Genomic DNA, 27,853 nt, shown 5'->3' with positions numbered 1-27,853 from the left:
CTATGCAGAGGTGCGGCCAGGTGCCCCCCAATAGGATTTTAATAGTTGTGCTGTATTATTTCATGCTGTATTTCAAATACAGCTTTTTATTTATGGCGTATTCACCTGTACAGAACACCCATCACAGAATATATCTTGCTCATTATCTCATCAGAGACCGCTTTGCACATCCGCATTGTGACACAGATGTGACTTCAGCTCCCTGCCTCACACTCCTTTGAGAACTAAGCCACTGAGACTTTCTGCTTTCTACATCTTATTTCTCAGGCCTTTCTCCTGCAGCCTTTCTTCCCACTTGGCCTGTGGAGCTCTTGTCAAATGGAGAATGCAAAGCAGGGTTGTAGCATCATGTGTTCTGAAGCACTTGCCCTTTCTAAACTTTCCAAGCTCAGAAAACCCTGCAAAAAAACTAAAAACTCCAAAAAGTTCAAGACAGACATTTCTTCCTTTTAGTGTGTCCATGTCTTGTCTCCTCTCCTCTGCCTCAGTTGGATGACAGGCAGATTTCATGAGAAACTGACCACATTTGTTGACAAAGTTACGCAAGCCCTTAATAAACAGGAGGAGGAAAAGGTCACTCTGTTGAGGATTCCCTTCAAATTAAGAAGTCAGAGGGGGTTGTGATTTCCTATCATAGAAGCTGGTGGGGGGGGAATTAGAGTGAATTATTCCATCCTAAAAAAAAAAGGTCTGTTGGCAGAGTTTCCCATAAGCCATATTAAGTTCAGAAAGAAAGAGAAGTCCCCTCTGTCCCAAGGATGGATGTGTTTGTTTATATGCTGACTTTTTCAAAAATCATTGTCTTTGCTGAGGATGTTGTGGACAGCACATCGATCAGAGTTATATAAACAATTGTCAAAGCCTTGGCCTGTCCCAGGGGATGTAAGTAAGATGGGTATGAGCTCCCCAGCATCTTAACGGGAGACTTCTTGAGCCATTGTGGAGATGAGTGATGAACGAGTGAGGTACCCAGTGTTTTCTTTTGTGTAACTAAGGCTTTTGCCCAGGGGAACATCCTCTGTGTTTTGAATCTGTTGTCTGTGAGAGTAGCTTGCATGCAAATCTCTCAGCGGTATTTCTTTTACCTCTTTTCCTTTATTAAAAGTCTTCTTTTTAAGAACCTGATTGATTTTTTCCTTGTTTTAAGATCCAAGGGGTTTGGATCGGTGTTCACAAGGAAATTGGTGGAGAAGTCTCTAAAGGTTACCCAGGGAAGGGTTACAGTACTTGGGAGAGAGAAATTTTTTTTTGGGTGGGGGGGAGACAGAGTTTCCCAAATGGCTCATAAACAGCTGTTTTAAATGATTTAGGTGGTGGCAACAACCAGATCTAAGATGGTAATTAAGATTAGGGGTTCTCATGCAGGTCTCCACATCTGTACCCTAAAGTTCAGAGTGAGGATGAAACCTACGACAGGTCATCTATACATGGAGTTATTCCAGAATTGTTACTCAGGAACAGCTATACCTGAATAACTTGGCACTTGGATAATTTACTCAGAATAAGAGTCTCTTTTTCTAGATTAGCTTAATCCACTTTGGCTAGAATAAGTGTGTTCACAAACTGAGTTATTCTGAACTAGCTGTTGCACTTTACATTCACACTCTATCTCATTCTGGAATAACTTTCATGTGTAGAAAAGCACCCAGAGACACAAGAGACAACCTGTAATTTTGGTATAATGTCATGAAATACATGAAGGGATAGACTTGCATCACTAAGATCTAAAAACTGTTTTGGGAGGTTTTTTAGCCCTAGGAGATAACTAGAGGTAATATTTTCTTTACTTTTAGATTTAAGCAATGGATTCAACTTAATTTGCCTCACATTTAAGACTTCAAAATTAAAGGTGAAACACTGCCCAACAGGGAACGACTGATGAGTTGGGGCCAGGAGCCAGAAATTAACCTGTAGGGGTTGATGGTTGCTATTGGATACAAGGGCAACTGAAAAATTGGAGAAACAAGGCCAGTTTAAAATTGGGACTGGAATATAGTCAATCACCTTCTTCCCTTGTAGGGCATGTCTACACTGCACTTTTAACACCCACAGCTGGCCTATGTCAGCTGACTCGCCCTTGCAGGGCTTGGATTATAGGGCTGTTTAATTGTGGTGTAGATGTTCAGGCTCAAGACCAAGCCCGAATGCCTACACCACAGTTAAGCAGCCCCGTAGCCCAAGCCCCCAAGCCTCGAGTCAACTGACATGGACAAGCCACAGGTGTTTAATTGCAGGGTAGACATACCCTCTGAGCAGTGTAGGTAAAGTGACCCAGCATGTCATCACCACCTCTACTATTAATAACTCTGAGCATGAGTCTGTCCAAAATCACTCAGACTTTCCAGCCCGTTAAATTCATTATCTTTCGTATTTCTTGAGGGGAGAGCAAGCAGCCTGTCACTGAATGTACTATGACAGATTCAGAGTATCAGCCGTGTTAGTCTGTGTGCACAAAAAGAACAGGAATGTGGCACCTTAGAGACTAATAAATTTATTTGAGCATTAATAAATTTGTTATTCTCTAAGGTGCCACAAGTACTCTTGTTCTTTTTTTGAATGTACTATGTGATCAATTTTTATATTCCGCACCCAATGGCACATTAAACTCACTAAAAGAATAAAATTTGCTACTGGATAATTATCAGTCTCTGAGTAAGAGATTCTAGCTCTGCCAATAAATTTGCATTGTAATAGCAGGATCCCAAGGAAGGTAAATAAGCATTCAAAGAAACTAAAATATTATCTGGAGAAATGATACTGTAAGACTGAAAATAAGGATTACCTGGAAGTAATACAGTAACTGGAGCATTTAATTTGATTGGAATAAAATGGGCCAGTTCACTGACTAGTCTGCCCTTCTTGAGAACCTTCAAAACAAAATTCTTAGCCTGGAAGATGAAAAGATTCATCTTTGGTAAGCCAGGTTTCTTGTAAAAGAATAAATCAAATTGTGCTAAATAATTCTTAAATTCCAAATCATGGACTTTACTTCTGAGGCCATTGATGGCCTATGATACTGTTTTAATAAAAACTTCACAATGGATCTGGAAAGCATCCTTTAGTCAAGTCAGTTCCTTATCAGTTCACTCAGTTAGTAAGTTGTCAGAACAAATCCTGCAGTTAGGTTTATGTTTATGTTTAGATCATCTGATTCTTTCCTCTTCAGTCCTTTGACTACCTGTTAACGCCTGTGTATTAAAATCTAGGGCCAACCCAACTGGATATACCCATACCACAGGGTAAAGGCCAACAGAATGTTTGGGTCCTTACTAGGGCTGTCAAGCAATTAAAAAAATTAACACCAGGGGAGGATTTTATCCCTGTGGGATGATTTAAGAAGAATATTGATTGGTGGGCCCCTGTCTTGGCTAAACTTTTCTCCAATATAAATAATACAGGGATTTTTTCCTCAGGGTGGGCTACCAATATTATTATTCCTCTCTATAAAAAAGGGAATAGGAAAGACCCAGGGAATTAGGACCCAATCCTCTTATTGAATGCTGTCTTAAAATTTATATTAGATATCTTTTGGGGAGGCTAGAGGATCTGGCAGAAAATGGAAAATAATTTGCTGGTTTTCAGAATGGCTTCTCCACTACAGATTATGGTTTTATTCTTTCTTATTTGATCTACAAATGTTTGTATCTCTGAAGTGGGGAAAATTGTATTCAGCCTTTGCTGATCTAAATGGGCGTTTGATTCTATTGATAGACAGCTTCTGTGGGACAAATTTGAGATAGATCCACCGTTAATTTATTCTGTTAAGAGCTCTTCCCAGGCAAAAAGAGGCCAAGATTAGGATAGGTCTGGATAGGCAACTAATTGATTCCATCCCGATAACAAAGGGGGATTGACAGGGCTGTCAACTTTTATATTACTGATGTTATTTTGGCATTAAAAGGAAATCAGTATTTTCCCCCATCAAATCATGGATTATCCTTTGTCTATCTTATTATATGCAGGTGATAGGATTCTATTGTCACAAATATCAGTGGGGCTGAAGCATTCATTAAATGTGTTTGGTTTATACTATCAACAAGAGAGCCTTTTGATAAATTTTTCCAAAACTAAAGTAATAGTTTTTAGTCAAAGACGGAGGTTGCATAAATGGAGGATTGATGGGCAATATATTGAACAAGTTATTTCTTTCCTCTCTCTGGGTGTCTGGTTCTCATAAAATCGGTTGTGGGATAAACATGTTCAGGTGACCAAAGAGAAGGCCTCAAAATCAATGCAAGCTGTGTTATGTTTCGCCTGGATTCATGGGAGCAATTTAATTGCACTAGCCCTAAGAGTGTTTGAGGCTAAGGTATGCACTCAGATTGTGTATGGTGCGGAAACATGGGGGTGGAATGATCAAGCGGGAGTGGAAGTGTTTCAAAATTAATTCCTTAGGATGTTTTTGATGTCCTAAATGGAACTGCAGCTGCTCTTCTTTCCCAAAGTGCAATACTAACATTAACTTTTGGAAAAAGAACAAGGAGTACTTGTGGCACCTTAGAGACTAACAAATGTATTTGGGCATAAGCTTTTGTGGGCTAAAACCCACTTCAGCAGATGCATGCAGTGGAAAATACAGTAGGAAGATGTATACCGAGAACATGAAAAAATGTGGGTTGCCATACCAACTCTAACGAGACTACTCAATTAAGGTGGGCTGTTATCAGCAGGAGAAAAAAAAACTTTTGTAGTGATAATCAGGAAGGCCCATTTCAAACAGTTGACAGGAAGGTGTGAGTAGAGGGAAAATTAGCATGGGGAAATAGTTTTTAGTTTGTGTAAAGACCCATCCACTCCGGGTCTTTATTCAAGCCTCATTTAATGGTGTCTAGTTTGCAAATTAATGGCTGAACTTTGTGACTTTGTCCTCACCCACAACTATTTCACAATTGGGACACTGTGTACCTTCAAGTCCGCGGCACTGCTATGGGTACCCGCATGGCCCCACAGTATGTTAACATTTTTATGGCAGACTAGAACAATGCTTCCTCAGCTCTCGTCCCCTAATGCCCCTACTCATGCTACATTGATGACATCTTCATCATCTGGACCCATGGAAAAGAAGCCCTTGAGGAATTCCACCATGATTTCAACAATTTCCATCCCACCATCAACCTCAGTCTGGACCAGTCCACACAAGAGATCCACTTCCTAGACACTACAGTGCTAGTAAGCGATGGTCACATAAACACCACCCTATACCAGAAACCTACTGACCACTATACTTACCTACATGCCTCCAACTTTCATCCAGACCACATCACATGATCCATTGTCTACAGCCAAGCTCTAAGATACAACCGCATTTGCTCCAATCCCTCAGACAGAGACAAACACCTAGAAGATCTCTATTAAGCGTTCCTAAAACTACAATACCCACCTGGTGAAGTGAAGAAACAGATTGACAGAGCCAGAAGAGTACTCAGAAGTCATCTACTACAGGACAGGCCCAACAAAGGACGTAACAGAACGCCACTAGCCATCACCTTCAACCCTCAACTAAAATCTCTTCAGCACATCATCAAGGATCTACAACCTATCCTGAAGGATGATCCCTCACGCTCACAGATCTTGGGAGACAGGCCAGTCCTCACCTACAGACAGCCCCCCCAACCTGAAGCAAATACTCACTAGCAACCAAGCACAACACAACAAAGCCTACTGCCAGCCCTGTCCACATATCTATCCAAGGGACACCATCATAGGACCTAATCACATCAGCCACACCATCAGGGGCTCATTCATCAGCAACCTGACAGTCTCTATGCAAAAGAATAAATGGACACAAATCAGATGTCAAGAATTGTAACATTCAAAAACCAGTCAGAGAACACTTCAACCTCTCTGGACACTCAATTATAGACCTAAAAGTCACAATTCTTCAACAAAAAAAACTTCAAAAACAGACTCCAACAAGAAACTGCAGAACTGGAATAAATTTGCAAACTGGACACTATTAAATTAGGCTTGAATAAAGACTCGGAGTGGATGGATCATTACACAAACTGTGCTATTTTCCCCCTACTGTTACTCACACCTTCTTGTCAACGGTTTGAAATGGGCCATCCTGATTATCACTACAAAATTTTTTTTTCTCCTGTTGATAGTAGCCCACCTTAATTGATAAGTCTCGTTAGGGTTGGTATGCCAATCCCCATTTTTTCATGTTTTTGGTATATATCTTCCTACTGTATTTTCCACTGCATGTGTCTGATGAAGTGGGTTTTAGCCCATGAAAGCTTATGTCCAAATACATTTGTTAGTCTCTAAGGTGCCAGAAAAACTGCTCGTTCTTTTTGCTGATACAGAGTAATGCGTCTACCACTTTGAAACATATTCATTTTTGGCTTTGCATTCTTGTATGTACCCACAATGTTTGCCAAGGCTGTGCTTAGAGGAACAGCTCAATTGGGCTTTGTCATGTACATTTCCTTAGTGAGAGTACAGTATATTCAGAATTCTTTGCATTCTCTAGACTTCCTAGAATTCAAAAGGATTAGGTTTGTTTAAATATGTGAAATCCCTAATCAAGTTAAGATTAGAGGATATTAATAAGCAACTAAACAAGGCTCTTGTTTCCATTACAACTATGTCACTTTGATTCTCCCTTATTAAAAAGACTCATGGATATCTAGAAAGTTTGTCTAATAACAAGTTAAGGAGGGCCTTAACAGCTCTCAGTTTTCAGTCTGTGCAGACAGCTTAAATCAGGAGGCTGATATACTGGCACTGAGAAATGTAACCACCTCTGTCCATGCAACACTGGGCAGGTGGAAGGCCTGCCCTATTATTTTTTATACTGTAATTTGTATTGCCACTGAAGGTCAGAATGGCTTTCCATGCTTTTTTTGTCCTGAGTGCCTTTTTCTACAACCTGTCAGAGAACAGAATATTTATTAGGGACTAACAGTGTATCTGTGATCCGAGTGGTTGCCCTATTTGCATGGCTAGCAGCTAAAATCAGGAAAAGACAAATGGCATGGTGATTATATATGTTTTAATTGATTTATGTTCTTTTAAATTTGTATTTATATGTATTGTAATATTTTAAAATCCTGGATTTACTTTTAAGTTTTATTGTAATATGTTTTGGTTTTGGTGCATTGGCTTACGGCTAAGTTGCTATTAATAAATTTGACTTGACAACAGGCAGCAAGTAATTACAACGGGCAGACAAGGGGAGTACAATGAAACAGTGAGAGAGTGGTGAAATAAGCAATGGTCACAGCACTCCAGCTATCAATCCAGTACATGTTTTGAAGCCATCACTACTTAGCTGGGTTAATCAGGAAGAGCTTGTTACAATCTAGTGAAAGGGGGCATGGGTTGAAACCACCCAGATAGGACGAAAAACAGAGTTTCAAACTCCAGAACAGGACAGTTCACTACCTGCTCACCTCTTTATTCTGTCTCCTCGCTCTATGGGATTGAAGTTCAGTTATCTGCTCTCAGAGAATGAAGGCTTGTCTACACTGGTGCCTTACAGCCCTGCAACTTTCTCGCTCAGGGGTGTGAAAAAACACCTCCCTGAGCGCAGCAAGTTTCAGCGCTGTAAAGCGCCAGTGTAGACAGTGTTCCAGCGCTGGGAGCTATGCACCTCGTGGAGGTGGTTTTTTTAGAGCTCCCAGCGCTCTGCCGGGACCACACAATCCATGTTAAAGCACTGCTGCAGCAGCACTTTAGCATTGCCAGTGTAGACTAGCCCTGAGTCTTCTGGGTTGCTGCTTTGGAATAAGAGTTGATTTTTTTTCAAAGAAGTACAGCGGGTTTAGCTACATGTATTCTATTAAAATTCATGGGTAAATCCTCTGTACTCCCTTGGAAATTGCAACCAAATTCTCTAATCCATGTTTGTTCCTCTTCCTTTACATGAATTTTTGTTGCTCATAAATTTTATCTATCTTCCTCATCAGAATTCTCCTCTCCCATGATTTGTGTTATCTTGCTGCCTGCTGCGTCCCAGTGGTCTCTGCTTCCTAATTAGTGGATGCAACATAAATTAAGAATTGGACTTTGTCCCTTTGTAAACTGATCTTCCCATAGCAGACATGTTTAGCAATCTAGAGACAATTTATGTCCTTAGTTGTCTGTGTGTAATTGTGTTACTGGGTCAATAGTATGTTCTCCACTTTGGAAGTTATCTCTTGGGGCCACGTATCCAGTGCCAGCCTAGCTATGATATGCAAACAGTGCCAGTGAAAACATTTGTCCTGCTACTGCGACTATATATATAATTATGCAGCTGTAGTTATGCCAATACAACTCCCCATGTGGGCACGTGTTCTGGGATAATAAGTGTTAAAAGGAAGGGAAGATGGATGATGGAAAAGTAGAGAGGAAGACAATGACATAACAAAGTAGGAGTTAGGAGGCTGGGGTAGGTAAAGGGATACCATTCTTAGGGTACACGTCCGCAAATGTGGTCTAAAAGGCTGTAATCAAACGAGTTAATTAATCCAAAAGAGATTACATAGATGATAAATGTACTAGCAAGTTATATGGTGAATTAGCAAGGTAATCAGGAAACAATGAAATCAGCTAGATAAGAACAGAACAAATAGGCCATAATCAATGCCTCAGGCAATTAATTAGGAGCAAAACAGCTGGGCAAGACAAGTAAGTGTGGTAGCAATTAAATGACAGTTGAGTGGAAAGAATCAATCAATTGATTAAGCAAAACAGATAGGCACTAAATTCACTAAGTGGTGAGATCAGTTAGCTCCACTGATTAAATGTGGAACCTAGAACTGGCAGTCAACAAATTAACGTCATGCAGAGCAAACAATAGCAAGGTATGAATGAGGTTGCAGGAAGTTATCAGGTTGGTTTCAGAAGTAGGGGGCAATGACCACTGCAGTAGAAGTTTGGTGCCTATGTCTTTGCATCCAGTTGTTCCTGGTACCTGTCCTTCTTAAAAATGGGGGCAGGAAAGATGGCAACAACCCTACAGTTCTGATCTTGAAAAGGGCCTCTCACATTTGCTGCATCTCTGTGAGTTCATGCTGCTGGGTGAGTCTAGAGAGAGGCCTGTGAATGCTGGATTCAAACTCTTCCCTTCCTTTCTGAAGAACTCTGCTTCCCTTCTCTGAACCCAGGTCTACACTCCAAAATTACTTTGGTATAACTACGTGTTTCAGGGGTGTGAATAATCCACTCCCCTGACCAACGTAGTTATATCGACCTATGCGCCAGCGTAGACAGCATTATGTTGGTGGGAGAGCTTTTCCCGCTGACATAGTCACTGCCTTCCGGGGAGGTGGAGTTATTAAGCCAATGGGAGAACTCTCTCCCTTCGGTTTAGACCCTTAGACACTTCATGACCCTGCATCAAGGACCATGAGTCTTGCACCTCCTACCTACACCTACTGACACTTGGAATCTTTCCTGAAATGCTCTTCTCAGCCCACCTTCTCCTCTGCCCAGGATGGAGCTAAAAAGGACCCATTTTGTTTTGTAAAATATCTGGCAAGAATCCCCTCTCCCTCGGTTCTGCTGTGTCCCTCCTCCCCTTCCTATCTTGACCCCACTCTGACACCACAGTCACTGCTACTCTCGGCCACTCTTCCTTGCTCTCTCCCTGCAATCCCGTCCTCTCCAAATGCTTTTAGCTCCCACAACCCTGGGAGTTAAAAACTTAAATCCTGTCATTTGCACTTGCAAAGGATTATGTGCACCCAGCTGCACTTTCAAACTTGGCGGCCACGTTTTTAAAAGTGACTAAAATGTTTTCAGTGATGTCGGCTGAAGAAGCTATGTAGTACACATGGCAGGACTTGGGGCCTCAAACCTAATTTCCTCTCTCTCTTTTTAAATTAAGAACATACCCCAGCAAACTCTTTTTCAGTTATAGAATAATAAGCATCTGGAATGACCAGGCAGATGTGGTTGTGATGTACTGGTAATGGGGACAGCCAGAATAGCAATGGGATGCTAGCGATGGCTGGCGGGGGAAATAACATATTTAAAAAGATGAATCAACTCATTCTGAAATAGCTCCCGTTTGGCTTGGATTTCTGAGGGGCTGTCTGGCATAATCAGGATTTTATGACTGCCCTCTTCCTAACAAGATGTTAATAAGCAGCGTCTATTTGAATTGTGCTCATGAATAAAAGGACAAGCCCCTGTTTGCCTCATTCAACTCTGTTTCTCCTGTAAACAGTGCTCCAAAGTGAACTTCCCCAAGTTCAACTCTCACCTGCCCTGTGGCAATTGTTGGATCACTAAAGGGATAAAGCTGCCCCCCAGCTGATTTTTGTCACTGTAACTTAGCACCAGTGGCTGTTTGGGGAAATTGAGACTTGGAACATTATTCTGAGTGTAACTCTATGGGTTTGTATTTAGCGTGTTTGTGAAGTGTGGATTGTTAAAACTTGGCCCATGCATGCTTTTTTTTTTTTTTTTAATGAAATGTGATCTGAGCAGCCTGTTGCCCTATCCATATGTTTTTCCTTTTTGGCCCTGTGTCTATAATTGCTACAGAGTTGGAGAAATGCATTTAGAATTGGATGGCTCAGTTATCACTACTACTCTTTTCCCGACTAATTTGAGTGACTGTAATTATAGTGGCTGAAGTCCACATGCACTCCAAGCCGCTGTGTATTGCCTATATCCTCTCCTTTCTGCGTAAAGTCAGGTAGAAAGGGAGATTTGATATGCATAGAAATGCAGCCACTGCTTCTTTGACACTCCACTACATCCTAACCTGCTGGAGACAGGAGTAGCAGCAAAATTAAAAGGCCAGGGCATGGTTGCTAGCTCACACAAGGAAATCAATTTTCTATAGCATGTATAATCCAAGGATAATGGAGCACTTTTTGACCTTCAACCAATCCTACCATCTTGTCCTTTATAGTCGATGGGTATAACCATGCTTAGTAATACTTTACTGCCTGACCTTCCACAGATTGATACATATTCTGCTGTTAGAAATCATTTTTCCTTTTCTCATTCAAGCTTGTAACTGTCGAAGAACAGAAGTTCCTTACAGACACATTGTACAATACTGGAATCTTAATTGTCTGGGATCCAGCACCTTATCATGCCGAAATTCATGAGGTAAGTGAAGAATAGTGTAGTAAATGATTTACTGGGTAGCTGTGACCTCGTTTCTTGCCATACATACATGAATGTTGAGGGTCATTCCTTCTAAAGTTGTTGTTTATTCCTCTGGCATGCTGGATGTAGCAGTGTATGTGTTCGCAAGCCTTTTGCCATCCCTGCATGAGATCAGCTCCTGTGATTTTTGTCACAACAAAGTTCATGAAATGTCCCCATATGATGTTGCGACCCTGTGTGCTAGGTTGTAATGCCCAGAGTGGGGAGCCAAGCCCAGCCCCAAGAGCAGCTGCTGCATGGAAAGTGCAGAGGGGACTCACTGTCCATTTCTCTCCTCTCCACCCCTGCCCCCGAGATCCCTGGCTTGCCCCCTTTCCATGACAAAACATTTCCATGGCAACATCATAGCTCTGCTGATAGGAAATGTGTGTCTTTTCCAGACAAAGGTGAAGGGCCCTGAGTTGTCTATCTTTTATTGCCACAGTAAGTTTCCCATTGGCTCATCTCATATCAGGGTGACCACTTCTGCATATAACGTTCTCAAACTTGCTGTAGAGTGATAGTCTGCATTGTCTCATGAATCCAAAAGTTAGGCTGGACAGTCTGACCACAGTTGCCATTTTGGTTTTGAGAGCACCAGTCTGTCATAAGGTATATTTCAATGATTTATAATTGATAAAAAAGCTCTTTTAAAAGGTCAGCAAATTCCTTTACTCATATCAGCTAGATTTCTGTAGGTATTGGATTCATAAACTGGAGTTGCTTGTGTAGTAACTGCAGAGTAGCTGTACAGTAACTCCATTAATAGTCATCACATCTCCCTCTCTTAGTAATTGGGTAGATCACCCATGTTGGCAGTATATTCAGAACTTTATTGCAGAACGGTATCCTGTGGTGCCCCCTTATCCAATCGGAAGTCAGAAGCTTTGAACCATCTCCTCCCTTTAAATTATAAGAAAATAAAATCAGGGGATGTTCTTCTCACTTTGCGATGTGTTTATTGATTATGCAGTCTGTATAGTCGGAAATGAGAAAGTTTGTTCCATTTTTAAAATAATTAAAAATACCTCTCAGCATTTGCACAGAAGAAGAATTTCAATATCTGAGGTATTGCAGTATCCTCTGATTTGGCCTCATTGTTCTCTGTTTTCTGTCATGTCTCCTTATTCTTGATTTGCACTGGGATATCTCAGTTAAAGTCAATAGTTACATCATTGTACAAAACAATAACTTACCTTGACAGTTTCAATAATAAGTTAAGATTCTGTCAATATGCTATTTTAAGAAGCTTCAGCATAATATTCCAGGGCCAGAAAGCACAGGATCATCACTCAAGCGGCACAATAACAAAGCTAAGGATTATACTACATCAAACAATCTCAGCAAGCAAAGCATGCAAAATGATAAACAGTAACAGCTTCAAAAGCCAGTCCAGTGTAATTAGCATACAGAAGACGTGACTCTGAAACAACTGTCCCCCCTCTACAGGAGCAGGGCCTACAACCCTGGATTGAAAGTCATCTTTCAGAAAGAGAGGCATGCTGCTCCAGTAGTAGGGTGCTAGCCTGGGAGGCCCAGGTTCAATTCCCTGCTCTGCCATAGACTTCCTGGAACACATCTCTTTAAGTCCTGATCGTAAATCCCATTTTTAGGCTCCACTACCATCCACAAAACTCCTGCCAAATCCTGTAGGTACCTAAACTTGATGCCTTCGCTTTCAGTATAAAAGTTCCCTCTAGAATAAGTTTCTGCCTCCAAGCATGCCCACTTCCACACAACTCTAGGTGTCTGGACACCTATCCCCATCCTAAGCCCCAGAGCAATCCACGAACCAGGAGGAGATAGGTGAGTAAATGCCTATCTTGTGTGCGGAGCCCAATGCAGGAAGTGTGCCCAGAGGTAACCTACCAGACTGATTCCCATTCACAATTGTTTTTAACTTTTAGAAAGCCAAGGATTATAAAAACACTTCCATGCATTCCTCACTTTGAATGGGTACAGATACAACTGAATAAGGAGTCCCTGAAGTGTTCCTAAACCCCATTTTGCAGCGTTGTGCTAGTGCATCAGAATCTAAGTGAAGTCATTTGGAAATTAGCTATAAACTAATTATAATTAAATGTTTATAAACTAGTTTATTGTTAAAGCTGAGAGCAATGTAGAAGGGAAACAAACCTCAAACAGTGAAAAGTTAAATCAATTATTAAAATTTGTACAGCATCAGTAACCCACGGTACTATTTGTAACACACGACTTATATCTCTAAAGGGTTGCTGATCCTTTGGAGTGCACGTCTGCTACAATCCTCAGCTCTACTGTCTCTCCTTAGTTTTTAGGTCACACCCTGACTTCCTAGATCAGATACATTGCTTATAAAATGTCATCTGAATGTCCAAGCTTTTGTCTAGTCCTACACCCCCAACGAAGCAAGGGTATGTATGTAGCATGCTTAAGATCCTCTACAGAGCTACGCTGGTACTTATTACCTAGTAAAACCTCCTCTCTTCTAAATCGTCTGAGAGTTTAAGGAACATGAGCCCTCCTTCAGTATTTTTACTGAAGTAAGGTAGTGAGAGGAAAGCTTATAAATTTGTAAGCTCGCAAATACACACATTTACAGTTCACTGCACATACTGTACATTATCATCTTCTGGTGCAATGTTGTGACAAAGATGCTTGTGTGCCAGCCTTGGAATATGACCTTTTGTTCTCTGAGATGAATATAACAATTGAGAATGGTATAAAAATGACTCACTGCACATAAGGTTGTCCTTTCAATGTCTTTCTAGGCCACGTGAACAGTCCTGCCAGCTGGGTATTCTAGAAGGAGACAGGATACAGGGTGATATCTCCTAAAATGTTTGGGAATGGAAAGGAGAGGAAATTGGATCTTTTACAGATTTTATTGCTAGTGGGCTGCTCACTTTCATGTAGCAAAATCTTCTCCCTGAATCTCCCAATTTAAATATCAAGCAGACATTAAAAACCTGATCCAGAGTCCATTGAAGTCCTTGGGGTTCTTTCCACTGACATCAGTGAATTTTGGATCAGACCTAAATGCAAATAAAAATGGAGTAGTTGGTAAGACACTTTTGTGAACTGGATCACTGACACACCCACCACTGACATGTGGAAGATCTTAATGCATTAGAGATGAGAAACTTAGAAGGATAGAACTCCATAATAGTCTACTGAAAAGTGAGATGGTTCCTCATCACTCTTCATTATAAGGGTGTCTTATAATAGAGACTGCAAGAAGGTGTGGAAGGGGAGGGAATATGTATTGCAATTCACAAAGCAATGCACATTGCTTTGTGAATTGCAATACAGCCTGGTGTGATACGCATGTCAAATTACATTCCACTTGTAAAGAAATTTCTTTCACAGCATCTTTAAAGTTACATAGTGGATATTTTTGTAGACCTTCGTGTTCTGTTGTGGGTGCCATGGGCTCACTTGTCTGGTGCATGATAACTCTCCGATCAGCACCTTGTCCTCTGAATTAGAATGCAGGTGGAATTTCAAAGGGCAACCTGTTACATGAAAGATAAGTTACTGCATCCCACAGCAGTGCAGAACAATAATAGATTCCTTAGGTGTTTTGTGAGAGATCTTGTCCTTGAGGCGAGGGAAAAAGGATCTGACTTGTTAATTCTGTTTTAGTGGTACAGAAAACCAGACTACAGTTTCTTTGTAAACTACAAGGCGTATCGGACTAGACATCCAGAACAGCCCTTTTATATCCTGAACCCAAAAATGCAGTGGCAGCTCTGGGATATTCTGCAGGAGAACTCACTGGAGGAAATTCAGCCCAATCCACCTTCTTCTGGAATGCTTGGTAATGTACCCGCCCAGTAAATATTTGGCTTTATTAGTTTTGCACGGGGCTCTTCGGTTTATTGAAGAGCTGATAATGGTCATGCTTTCTGTTTATCAGATTCAGAGCAGCCCTTTGGAGGTTCCTAAAAATGTTCAACTTCTGTAAAATGTAATGTTTCCCATCTCAAAACAGCAGCTTAATTCTGTTAGAAAACAGCATTTCCCAGCAGCAGCTCTCAAACTGTTCTGTGTAGCACTGACTCCAGAAATAGCTATACTCAGATTAAACACAGATGCAGACTGGAACAATGTCAATTGTCAATAAAAGGTGCAATCACCTTTTACTGGTCACCAGCATTTCTAGCCAATAGGAAAAGGGCAGCTCATATCTGATCTGATCTGAAGCACAGTGAAGTCTTTCAGGACTTCCACTGCTATTCCTTTTCATTGCTTTTTTATTTTAATAAGCGAATAAATTTATCAGCTCTCTATTGCAGTCAACAAATAGTTTTATTTTCAAATTGATGAGCCATTACCTATAATGGGATAAGCACAGTTCAAAAAGAAAGATTTGAATAAAGGAAAAAGTGGTCAGAACTCAGTTATAACTGTAAAAATGGTAAATAATTCCCCCTCAATCAAACTTATCCCTCATTCTAAAGCCCTTTTGTTTCGTCACCTTGTGCTGATCTCAAAACATTAGTGAAGAGGCCCATTTCCCTCCCAGACAGAAATTCAATTGTGGCCAGGTTTTCTCCTCTTCACAACCTTATTTAATCAGCAACAAAATGAAAAGGAACCAACTGCTAAGGAGCGATTTATAAGAAAACCACTTACACAGTGGAGTTGTCGTCTTGTTTGTTTTGTTGGTGGCAAAATTGTTCTGCTTTGCTTGCCATCCTACTGCTTGCAAAAGGGCACTCATACAGTAAGATATCTCCCTCCCCTCCCCGCCTTCCAAGCTATTAAATCATTGCTGGCTCATGTTCAGCACTAATGTGTAATGAGGGAGACAGCTGATTTTAGAAGGAAATCACAATTCAAATGATTATTGATTAGAGCAAGGGATTGAGAAGGCAGGACTCCTGCACAGCTCAGTCTCTTGGCCTTTTTTATGCCTCAGTTTCCCCATTTGTAATATGAGTATAATCTGTCTCCCAGTGATGACAGAGAGTGAGATACAAGCTTTTGAGCTTACACAGAGCTCTTCTTCAGGTGACCTCTACAGAAGAGCTCTGTATAGCTTGAAAACTTGTCTCTTTCACCAACTGAAGTTGGTTCAATAAAAAATATTCTTCCCATGTGTGGAATAGACCTAGGGACCAGCATACCCGCTATGGCCCTGCTGGCCAAGCCCTATGCACAGTGATCCTCATAACCATTCTGGCTCTGATCTGACCTGCTAAGGCCACGCCATGGGTACACATGCATGCCACGTGCCTGAGTCTGGAGTTTCTTCAAAGCAGTGTCCGTTGACCCACACATTTGCAGTAACATTCCTCACGCACCTGACTGAGGGTATAAGAGGCAATGCGGCTCGACACCTCTCCAGTTTCTACTTACTGCCCCATGGTCTGAGTCAGAATCATGTCCTCTGTAAAATTTATTTGTAAATAGTTTATATCTTAGCTTAGGAACTCTAGTTAGTATAGAATAGAATACACACCCTTTCCAGTCAAGGGAAATCGTCCTCGGTCCCCAGACTATGCCCAGGGTCCCGAGTTTCAAGAAGCAAGGAAAAAGAAGGAGCCACTGGTTCCAACAGTATTCATCATAGGTAGCATCTCATCTATCCAAAGACTGGCTACATCAGATGAAACTCCTGAAGGGCTCAGTTCTATGGGAACTGCTCGGACCCTAGGCTGTGTGGAGACCTTTGTAACGTCAGAAGATGTATTCCTCCCCTACCTGCAGTCTCCACTTCTTTTGGGCCCTGCCCTCCTGAAAGATGCCCTTATCCTGGAGGATGAATCGTTATCATTGTCTCAAGAGAAGTCCCATCTCTATCCATCGCACAGGAGAGTCCCGGTACTGGAATCAGAGGAGTCAGAGGAGATAGCTGCACCATATCTCTGAGAAGGCACTGGAGCCCTAACAGACAGCCGAGACAGTATTATCTGTCAGGTTATGACCCTCCAAGAGACACCTAATATTGATTCCCTGGGGGTCCACCATGAGCAGTGGATCTTTCCTTATTTCAAGTGCCCGGACCCCTCTCAGGAGTCATACCACTCCTCCTCCTGTCATCAGCTGGTTCAATACGTGTATGAGGAGGAAGAACCAGCACCAGTTCCAATGGGGACCTCATCATCCTCTGTGGACACCGCTGTCACTCCTTCATTGCCGTCTCCACTGGATGACCACCAGCAATACCAGGAGTTGTTGCACAGAGTCGCTAATGATCTACAAATTCCTCTAGAGGAGGTCCAGGACCCTCAGAATCAACTACTGGACATTTTACAATCACAGGGACCGACCAGGGTGGCCCTTCCAAACTAATCAGGACATATTAGAACCAGCCAGAGAGGTTTAGCACACACAGCATCTTGTGCCTCTATGCCAAAAAGAAAGATACTATTTTGTGCTGGCCAAGGATGCTGACTTCTTGTTTTCTCATCCTGCCCGTAACTTGTTGATGATACAAGTGACTACAGAGAGAGCTCAGCCATGCTATAAAAAATCTACCTTGGCCCATAAAGGCTCAAAGAGAGTGGACCTCCTGGGTGGAAGGTTTTCTCCTCTGCAGTCCTCCCGTTTTGTATAGTTGATTACCAAGCTTTATTAGCAAAATACAATTTTAATACCTACACCAGGCCTACAGAATGTAAAGACAAACTCCCCATGGAAGACTGAGCCCAGTTCCAGTCCTTTCTGGATGAGGGGAGGCTGGTAGCAAAGGTGGCTCTCTCGGCTGTGGTAGATGCCACAGATACAGCATCCAGATCTTTGGCCCCAGGACTGGTCCTGCAAAAGGGACTCATAGCTCTAGTCATCAGGCTTCCCTAGAGAGGTCCAAAATGCTATCCAAGACCTTTGACAAGTCTAACCTTTTTAATGAAAAGACAGATGAGTCTCTTCGCTCTCTAAAGGACTTGAGATCCACCCTGTGATTTACACACCGGCCCCCAGGAGGAAATGCTAGGAATAGCCCTTTTGACCACGACTATCCCCTTTACATACCCCATCCTACCAGCATCCACCTGAATCTTTCTCATAAGTGACAAAGGATTCAGAGTTCTCATTTCTCAGTTCCCTTCACTGCTGCACCCTCCATGTATTCCCAACCACAGGCCGAAGGCCATTTTTGATGTGCATGTCAACATTCACACATAGGATACTCCATAGAGTTTCTTTCTTTCCCTCACAAAACACGTGCCAGACCCCCCTTTGAGGACCCCTCTCATCAATCCTTGTTACACCAGGGACTGATAGAGAGATCCCAAGGGAGTACCAAGGTAGAGGGTTCTACTCCCCATATTTTCTAACCCTCAGAAAAGACATGGACCTTTGGCAACGCAACATCTTTATCCAAAAGCTGAAATTCAGGATGATTACACTGGCATCTATAAACCTCTCTTCAGGAGTGAGTGTGGTTTGCGGCTCTCAACATAAAGGAAGCATGGTTCCACATGGACATTCACCCATCACACAGATTTCTGCATTTCATGGTTGACCAAGAGTACTACCAGTTATGCGTCCTTCTCTGTGGGCTCACAGAAGCTCCAAATGTGTTCACAAAAGTTTTCACCATGGTAGCAGCCCACATGAGTCATAAGGGATATATGGTATTTCCATACCTGGATGATTGGTTTTTGGTAGGCCAATATTGGCAAGAAGTTATATCAGCAACAGAGTTTCATCTGTGCCTTCTTGCCACCATAGGTGTTTGCATAAACAAAGATAAGTTCTTTTTGTCACCCACCAGGACAATACATTTTATAGGAGCATGGCTGGATTCAGTCTCTGTGAGAGCTTTCCTGCCTGCAGATAGATTTTACGCGATGAGTAACCTGATGTCTTGCATCACCTGCAAACCTCGAACTATGGTTATTCCTTTGCCTATTCCTCCCTTCCCAAGGAGATACAGAACACTGTTGAAGATCTCCCCATTGATGGGGACAAGCTCCTCGCCTCTACAACCAATGAGATCTTCCCTTCCATGAAGGACTCATCTGCCACACTCTGATCTCTAGGCACTGAAACACCAGTCACAAAAAAAAGACAATATAGGTATCAGCCATATCAGTGACCATGCTACCATACCTTTGTGCATCATCAACCTTTAAGACAATATGATACGCAGCAACAACAATGCCATAGACCCAGAACCCAATGATGTCGCCCTCACAAACAACGGTGACCCACCCTCCTAACTCAAATAACAAATTTGGAGTCTTGGTCGAGAGTACAGAAAGCCTCGCACCTTCTCCAGTGCCAACTCCAACCATCCATTTCTTTGGACATTGTCTACATCCGTTCCTTGCCAATTGGGAAGCCATCACTAGGGACATATGGGTCCTGGAAATCATCAGATCAGGTTATGCCATCCCCTTCCTCTCTTACCTCCCACGCACCCTCCCGCCCCATCCCTCTTCAGAGACACCTCTTATGAACATTTGCTCCATCAGGAGATACAACACATCATGCAACTAGGAGCGATACAGAAAGTACCGCCTCAACACAGAGGGAAAGGGTTTTATTTCCATTACTTCTTGACAGAAAAGAAAAACCGCAGATGTCACCCTATCCTCGATCTCTGACATTTAAACAAGTTCGTCAAGAAACAGAAATTCTAGATGGTTACTCTCTCAATGATAATTCCAACACTGGAGCATGGAGATTAGTTTCAACCCTTGACCGTGAAGACGCATATTTCCATTTCACTATCCACCTTGCCCATCGACATTTCCTCAGATTTGCCGTGGGAGTGCAACTCTATCAATACAGTGTCCTCCCATTTGACCTCTCCACTGTACATGTGTCTTCTCAGAAAAAAATGGTCCAAATTTTTCCTCACCTGGATGATTGTCTCCTCAAGTCTCCCATTCACTTGGAAGTGATCTGCACAACTTTTACAACCCACTCTGGGTCTGCAAATAAACAAAAACAAATCTACCTTACGACCTACCCAACAAATCGACTTCATCGACACCCACCTTGATTCCACCAGTGGTCTTACCTCTCTTCCCCAGGACAGATTCCACACAATGGGCACCCTTATTACCCAGATACGTGCCAGCCCACAGACTACAGTCCGAGATTTCCTGCAGCTCTTAGGACACAGGGCTGCTTGCACATTTGTGGTCACAAATGCTAACCTATACATGCGATGCCTTCAGGTATACAAACCAAATATGCACAGGCTAAACCAGTGACTAACTGTGCCCCCAGAAGTCAAGGATTCGCTTCTGTGGTGGACCTCTCCCATTAACCTCTGAACTGGGGTTCCCTTCCAACAAGATCCCCGTTCAATGATCATCAGTACAGATGCATCCCTTACAGGATGGGGAGCACACATGGGCCATCTCACCACTCAGAGCCTCCAGTCCTCTACAGAAACCAAGCTTCACATAAATTTGCTAGAGCTCAGGGCCGTATGCAATGCCTGCCTCCATTTACTTCCCATTATCCAAAACTGCCGAATTCGGATCATGACCGACAACATCGCATGCATATTTTATGTCAACGGACGGGGGAGCCCAATCTCACTCCCTCTGCACAGAGGCAGTAAAACTGTGGAACTGGTGCCTTCAACACAATATCCATATCTCTACCTGCCAGGTTCTCAGAACACCACCGCAAACGAGCTCAGTCGATCCTTCCCCATACAGCACAAATGGGGACTCAATGACACCATTCTCTGCAACATTTTCCAGAAGTGGGGTTATCCCCAACTGGATCTGTATGTCACAGCAATAAACAAAAAATGCCTGACATTCTGCTCCAGAACAGACCTGGGGAAACACTCCTGAGGAGATGCCTTCATGCTCCCATGGACGGAACTCTCATATATGTGTTCCCACCAATACCTTTCTTGAACAGAGTAACACAGAAGATAAGAATAGACAGATCCAACATCATTCTAATAGTCCCAGCGTGGCCCAGACAACTGTGGTATCCCTGTCTCAATCGGATGCCGGTCAAGCCACCGATTCCCCTTCCCCTGCTCAGCAACCTCCTATCAAAACGCCCGGGACAGCTATTTCACCCCAACGCACAATGTCTCCACCTGAGGGCTTGGCTAAACAATGGTTCTCTAATGAGGATTTAACCTGTTCAGACCAAGTGCGGACAGTCTTACTACACAGCAGAACACATACCACGCACACTGCTTACCTGCATAAATGGAAACGGGTCACATCTTTGTGCACTGACAAACAGACCTCTCCAGTTTCTGCCTCACTCCCAGTGATACTAGATTACCTGCTACACTTTAAAACATCTGGTCTCTCCACGAGCTCACTCAAGGCCCACCACATTTCACCATAAGATTGACAATGCTACAGTCTTTGCCCATCCAATCACCAAAAGGTTCCTGAATGGTATCTAGACTTTATATCCAGACGTAAAACCGCCCACTACACCCTGGGACCTACACCTAGTCCTCAAAGTCCTGACGGACAAACCCTGTGAGCCAGTGGCTATCTGCTCCCTCCTCCACCTATCCATGAAGACCACCTTCCTGATAGCAATCACATCTGCCAGACGAGTAGGAGAAATGGGAGCACTTGTGGCAGACCCTCCATATACCATGTTCTTCTGCAATAAAGTCACACTCCACACACATCCGAAGTTGCTACCTAAGATAAACTCCTCCTTTCACCTCAACGAGCCTATACACCTACCAACATTTTTCCCAAAACCTCACGCTAATGCTTTTGAAGCAGCAGTGCACACTCTTGATGTTTGCAAGGCACTATCCTTTTGCCCGAATAGAACAAAACCATTTAGAAAAACCCCAAAACTTTTTGTCTCTGCTACTCAGCGATCACCGGGAAAGGCTATCTCTACACAGAGACTCTCCAAATGGATTGCTGAGTGCATACATCTCTGTTACCAACTGAGGCAAATACACCCTCCTACATCAATTAGGACACACTCTACTAGAGCTGTCTCCACCTCCACTGCCTTGCTCCATAATGTCCCACTTTCTGACATATGCAAGGCAGCTACCTGGGCATTGAACCTTACCTTCGCCAGTCATTATGCTCTCATGCACACTGCAGCGTCCGGCATCAAGATGGGTAGAGCTGTCTTGTCAACAGCCTTCTTATCTGATCTGAAGTCCCAACCATCCTAAGGGATACTGCTTTTCAGTCACCTGGAGTGGAGCACCCACAGGGACATCTCTCGAACAAGAAGAGGATGTTACTCACCAAGTGCAATAACTGATGTTCTTCGAGATGAGTGTCCTTATGGGTGCGCCACTGTCTGCCCTCCTCCCCTCTACTTCAGAATCTGAAACACATTCCATTGTAGAGAAGGAACTGAGGAGCCCTGGCCATGCACATGCTATTCAAACACTGACAGCTCGTGAGGCATACACAGCACATGCATGGCCTGTAGAGGTACTGCTGTAGAAATCTCTGATCGAAGGCACTGGGACACCCCTTGACCTGGAGTGGAGCACCCACAGGGACACTCATCTCGAAGAACGTATGCTACTGCACAGGGTGAGTAACCTCCTCTTCTTCCCAAAACCCCACGCTTCTTCTGAGAAAAGAGACCTCACTCCCTTAACGTCAGGCTCATCCTGGCATTCTACCTGCAGAGAACCAAACCCATTAGAAAATCTCTGAGATTCTTTGTTCTTGTGGCAGAAAGGTCACAGAGACAAGCTATATCATTACAGAGGATTTCTAAGTGGGTTTCAAGATGCATCTCAGAACACTACAAAACATCGAAGCTCCCCCATCCTGAGCATATCACAGCTCACTTCACGTAGACACAAGCTGACTCCCTGACATCCTTATTGGACATTCCACTACAGGACATCTACAGGGTGCCAACTTGGAGTTCCGTTCATACTTTGACATTAAACTATTCTCTAACTCAAGCAGCAATGGTGGCTGCAGCTGTAGGAACGGCAGTACTACAAACCTCTCTGCTGCCAGTTTCATAGTACCATCTTCTGGTCTGAATGCTGCTAGACAGTCACCCAGATATGGAATACACATAGGGACCAGCACTCGAAGAAGAAATGAAGATTACTTGCTGTAATTGGAGGTTCTTTGAAATATGTGATCCCCCTATTTGTATTTCACTACCCGCCTTCCCTCCTCTCTGCTTTGGATCTCGTTGAATTGCAGTAAGAAGAGGAACTGGAATGGCGTTGATCCACACTGCCTCTTATACGCTCGGTCAGGAGCATGAGGAGAGCTGCCGCGCATGTGCAGGTCAATGGAGACTGCTTTGAAGAATTCCTGGACTCAGGCACATGTGTGCATGCGTACCCATGTGTGGAATACAGATAGGGACCACACATCTCAAAGGACCTCCAGTTGCAGTAAGTAACCTCTACTTACATTGCCACCTTGTTTCTCTAATGTCCTGTGACCAACACAGCTACAACTACATTGTATATCCCAGTGACGATATAAGCTTAAATTGTTCAGTATGCTCTGGGAACCTTTGGAAAGCCCCATGTAACTGGAAATAGTTACTTATGGTAAAGTCTGATCAAAATATTTTTTAAAAAAAACGGGGAATACAATTTGACAAAGTAGTCACAAAATTAAAAAGAATTAGTTGTGTAGCATAAGTAGATTCCCTAGTCATCCTTCCAGATGTCACAAATATATTCACATCTGAAACTCAGCATAATTCAGTGGGATGCTAGAAAATAAATATTGATCCAGATTCCCTGGTATGCCCTGGGTGCTTTGCAATGCTTTAGCAATGTAAAGCAGCCTGTAAACCTGGATCAATTGTTAATTCTCTAACAGTTGCTTTGCACAGAACATACCATGGAATCTGGCTGATCACCATTATTAACTGCATTCTGGAATTGCTTGTCTACTTCACATACGACACATGAGGGCAACACTGCTGCATCTAGGGAAATGGCTTTGTGCTTGAACAGTAGCATACTGTACAGCGGTGTTGAACTGCAAAACAAGCCCTCTCTAGACTTGTGATTTTCACTGGCTGTGCATTCATTAGGTGAGGTGTTGCACTCCACCCACACAACACAAAACCCTCCCCTAGACTTGAGACTGGCAAGTTTGGCCAAGTTAAGTAGGAGGGAGGACCAAGCCTGAGCCTGTCCCAATCCAACTTCCCCAGGTGAGGTGGGCAAAGCCCCAGCCTCGCTGTAACCTGGCCCCACCACTGATGGCCGAAGCTGAAGCAGTCAGGCTTTGGCTTCAACCATGGGTGGTTGGGCTCTGGTTTTGGCTTCAGCCCCAGGCCCCAGCAAGTCTAAACCAGTCCTAGTGACTCCGTTAAAACAGGGTTGTGACCCACTTTGGGGTCCTGACCCACAGTTTGAGAACCGCTGATATAGTGCGTGTTTGGCCTCTCAGCAAGTTTTCACCCACTATCAAGAAGTAGTAGCATTTTTAATGCTGATCTTACAACTCATGGCATATTGCTGTCACACAGTATCTTCATGAGACTTTAATGGGGCATATTGTGCTGTATCTAACAGGATGCAGATACCAGTCTCAGCATCTGTGATTTTGGAGGTGTAACCAATTTGTATGTGAATGAGCGAATGGCTCAACAATTGTGCAGACTTCAACGAGCTTCAGAAGATAGCCTCCTCCAGTCATAGCCTTTTCTACCTCTCCATATGGTCTGAACGTTACAAAGACCACTTCTTGCAGGGAAACCCCAGCACCTCCCATCTTGGGAGACAGAAGGAGATATTTTGCTTAAACCTCCTGCCTCACATTTAAGCAAGATGATGATTTGTTTCATAACCTGTTTGCCCCCGGGCTGACTGACTGGTTCTCACTCTCCCCCTGCCAGGCATTGTGATCATGATGACCCTCTGTGATGAAGTGAATGTTTATGAATTCCTCCCTTCCAAACGACAGACAGACATCTGCCACTATTACCAGAGATACCACGACCGCGCCTGCACCATGGGTGCTTACCACCCACTGCTATTTGAGAAAAACTTGGTGAAGCACATTAACCAAGGCCAAAATGAGTTAATTTACACCCATGGGAAAGTGACTTTGCCCGGTTTCAGAAACATGCACTGTTAGCAACTCAACTTCTACTGTGCATATATACTTCTGTTGATTTTCAAGGCACTTTTAGAAGGATATTGTTGAGATTGTTAGGCCTAAACATTGATGTGCCCTGACAGTTCTTCCATAATGCACCCCTTACATTAAGGATTCCTGTGATGCAACTTCTCCGATCTGTACAATAGCAGAAAGCATTACACATCCTCCACAATTATCCAATATCTATTGTGTGAACTTCCAGTCAGATTAGTGGGTCTGAGGGGCTGAGTACCTTTAGCTGCAGTTGGCCACCTGAGTTGTTTTCTATGCAGTGTAAGCCAACATATTGCTGGCGTCACTCCGCTGAACTCAGTGGAATTGCTGTCACACAGTATCTTCATGAGACTTTAATGGGGCATATTGTGCTGTATGCCAACAGAAAATATGGCCCATTTTAAAAAAGAATGGCTAAAAATAATCCCATAGTTCTGGAATCTTTAAAGACAGGCCTACGATTATGGACCCACTGTGAAGGTTGCCTGTTAAGATAGGCAGTAGTTCAACAAGTTAAAATCTATTACTTGAATTATAGTCCTAACGACCTCAAGAAACAGTCCTTTATATTCTGGAATTGTGATGGCGATTCTGCCAAATCAAGGAGGAATTGTTCAGTGTCGATTTGTTTTGGAATTTTTACCTTTGTAAAAATTATGATGTTCAGTGAATTGCTAAATTGAATTTAAATGTCTGGTGACCACTCAGTCATGTTTATTCAATGTAGCATCCTGTTAAGGACACAGGATGTCTTAATTCCAAATCATTTTCGGGAAGACTTTTGAAAGGCATAAATAGCAGTTTGCAATGGTAATGGGGGTTGGTGCCTAGTTGCCATTTGGACCCTGTTGAAGTCTCCCCATTAGTAGTTTAGGACAATAATGCTACATAGTCACAAGCAACTAAATAAGCCATGGGGCTACTAGCCAGCCACAGACCAGATCTAGGTTTGATCAGCTATCCAAGTTGACCTGACATTTAGATAATCTCTCTCGTACACACACATACACCCTTTCCAAGTGCACAGAGAATAAGCACATTACGCTATCTCTTGAAATAGCAGCTGGGAAGGAGGAGCTGCACTCTGCTCTTCAAGCCAGTGCAAAAGGGAGGTGGGCAGAGCTTTGACTCCTTCCTGCCCCCTTGATGTGATTTTTGTCCTCAGAGTTCATGAAAGGAGTAGTCTTTTTGATTTCCCCCAATCATAGTTTTTGTTTGGTCTGGGCAGAGGGACACCTTGGTTTGTCTCCATTCCCTCTGTTCACCTATTCCAGATCCACTATCCCCTTTCTCATGGTTCAGATAGGATCTTCGCTTCCAAGCTGAAGCCACTCGGTCACACTCTGCTGTTGTGTACAGTGGTGTAACCCTACTCAGGTCTGTGGCATTGTGCCAGTGTAACCATGGCTGGAACACCTGATAGGAAATACAAATGCTCAACAATTAATGTGCTGTTTCGTGATCCTACCTATATATATGACAAAATTGATGTTATTTAACTTTCCGTCGGTGATGTCATATATCTGGTTTTGAGTGATATGGGTTTTAATGATTTTAGGTGCAGGAAGTAGATGCTAATTTTGCTGTCCATAATATGCATTCTTGTGGCAGGAAAACCGTTGCACAGCAACAGACTTTGTCCCCATTGTGAAGAATTCTGCCTTCTGTTAAACTTGTATGTCCCATTGGATTCATGGGAGAGCTTGGTCATCATTGATCTGGATCTACAGAGGAACCCTTTCATCTCATAGTAAGAACAGTTGACTTTAGTAGGGCTCTGTGCAGATCCAGCTGTGAGATCAGGGCTTAACCGAATAAAGTACTAGCGAGAAAATTCACATCATGGTACCTGTAAAATAAGAATTCCTACAGCTTTTAATAAAACCTTGTGCACATCACAGAATATCCCTAGACAGATTTTTGCCCCAGATGCCTAAATGGCCCCCTCAAGGATTGAACTCGCAGCCCTGGGTTTAGTAGGCCAATGCTTAAACCACTGAGCTTGTGAAGACATTGGCTCAGATTCTAATCTCCTCAAACCAGTGTAAATCTACAGAGGCAACAGTGGCTTTACACCAATGTATATGAGATCAGAATCTGGTCCAACATTTAAATAATGTTTTTTTTTAATTTCCGTACAGTTCTGCAAAGGCTGTGTCTGGGTAATAGTGATTCCAATCTGTAACTTATTACCAATTTCCATTGTTTACAGAATGAAACCATCAAGCTATTTTCATTAATTATGTAGCAGTATTTTAAATTTTAAGTGGAAGTACCAAATTCAGCATTTTTTAAAATTTTCTGAACACTGGTCTTTTAAAATAGTTTGAAATAATGCTCACGAATCCAAAGAAGATGTACAATTTGTAATAAAGTTTGTCTTTCTTTTAAAGAGGTGGTCTCTGTATCATTCTTAAATTAAACTATCAGGTTATGAAATATAGTTTAATTTCTCTACCCTCCTTTTCCTCCCTTCCATTTATGGGCTTGCAAAAGCTTGAGAGAAACAGCAACATCCCCTCACCACTCTACTGTATTACTCACTTATAGAAATCAAAGGATATATTGGGATGCTGCAAATAATGTGAAAGTTCAGCCCACCAAGTTGCATCTTCAGTGAACTGGAGAAGGAATTTGAATCATGGTTATTACACGATATTTGCACGACAAGGATTTTTTAGGACACTACATAAAAACTTCAGCACACACAGGACTCAGTTTTCTCCCTGCGCCAGCTCCACCCCAAC

The 27,853-nt window shown here is 42.7% G+C and overlaps 1 protein-coding gene across 6 annotated transcripts in view; it reads left to right on the top strand.

The window, feature by feature from the left end:
* Positions 1-27,492, top strand: part of ST6GAL1 (ST6 beta-galactoside alpha-2,6-sialyltransferase 1) — a 135,186-nt gene extending 107,694 nt beyond the window's left edge. For all 6 annotated transcript variants that reach the window (XM_030575155.1, XM_030575156.1, XM_030575159.1 and 3 more), the window contains 3 exons: positions 10,954-11,055; positions 14,719-14,893; positions 24,847-27,492. In XM_030575155.1, coding sequence (XP_030431015.1) covers positions 10,954-11,055; positions 14,719-14,893; positions 24,847-25,088 — 519 coding nt within the window. In that variant the 3' untranslated portion in view covers positions 25,089-27,492. The remainder of the gene's footprint in view (positions 1-10,953; positions 11,056-14,718; positions 14,894-24,846) is intronic.
* Positions 27,493-27,853: the final 361 nt, after the last annotated feature.

Source organism: Gopherus evgoodei, chromosome 9 (genome assembly GCF_007399415.2).
Source record: "Gopherus evgoodei ecotype Sinaloan lineage chromosome 9, rGopEvg1_v1.p, whole genome shotgun sequence".
Lineage (NCBI taxonomy): Eukaryota > Metazoa > Chordata > Testudines > Testudinidae > Gopherus > Gopherus evgoodei.
This window is presented reverse-complemented; position numbering and strand designations above follow the sequence as displayed.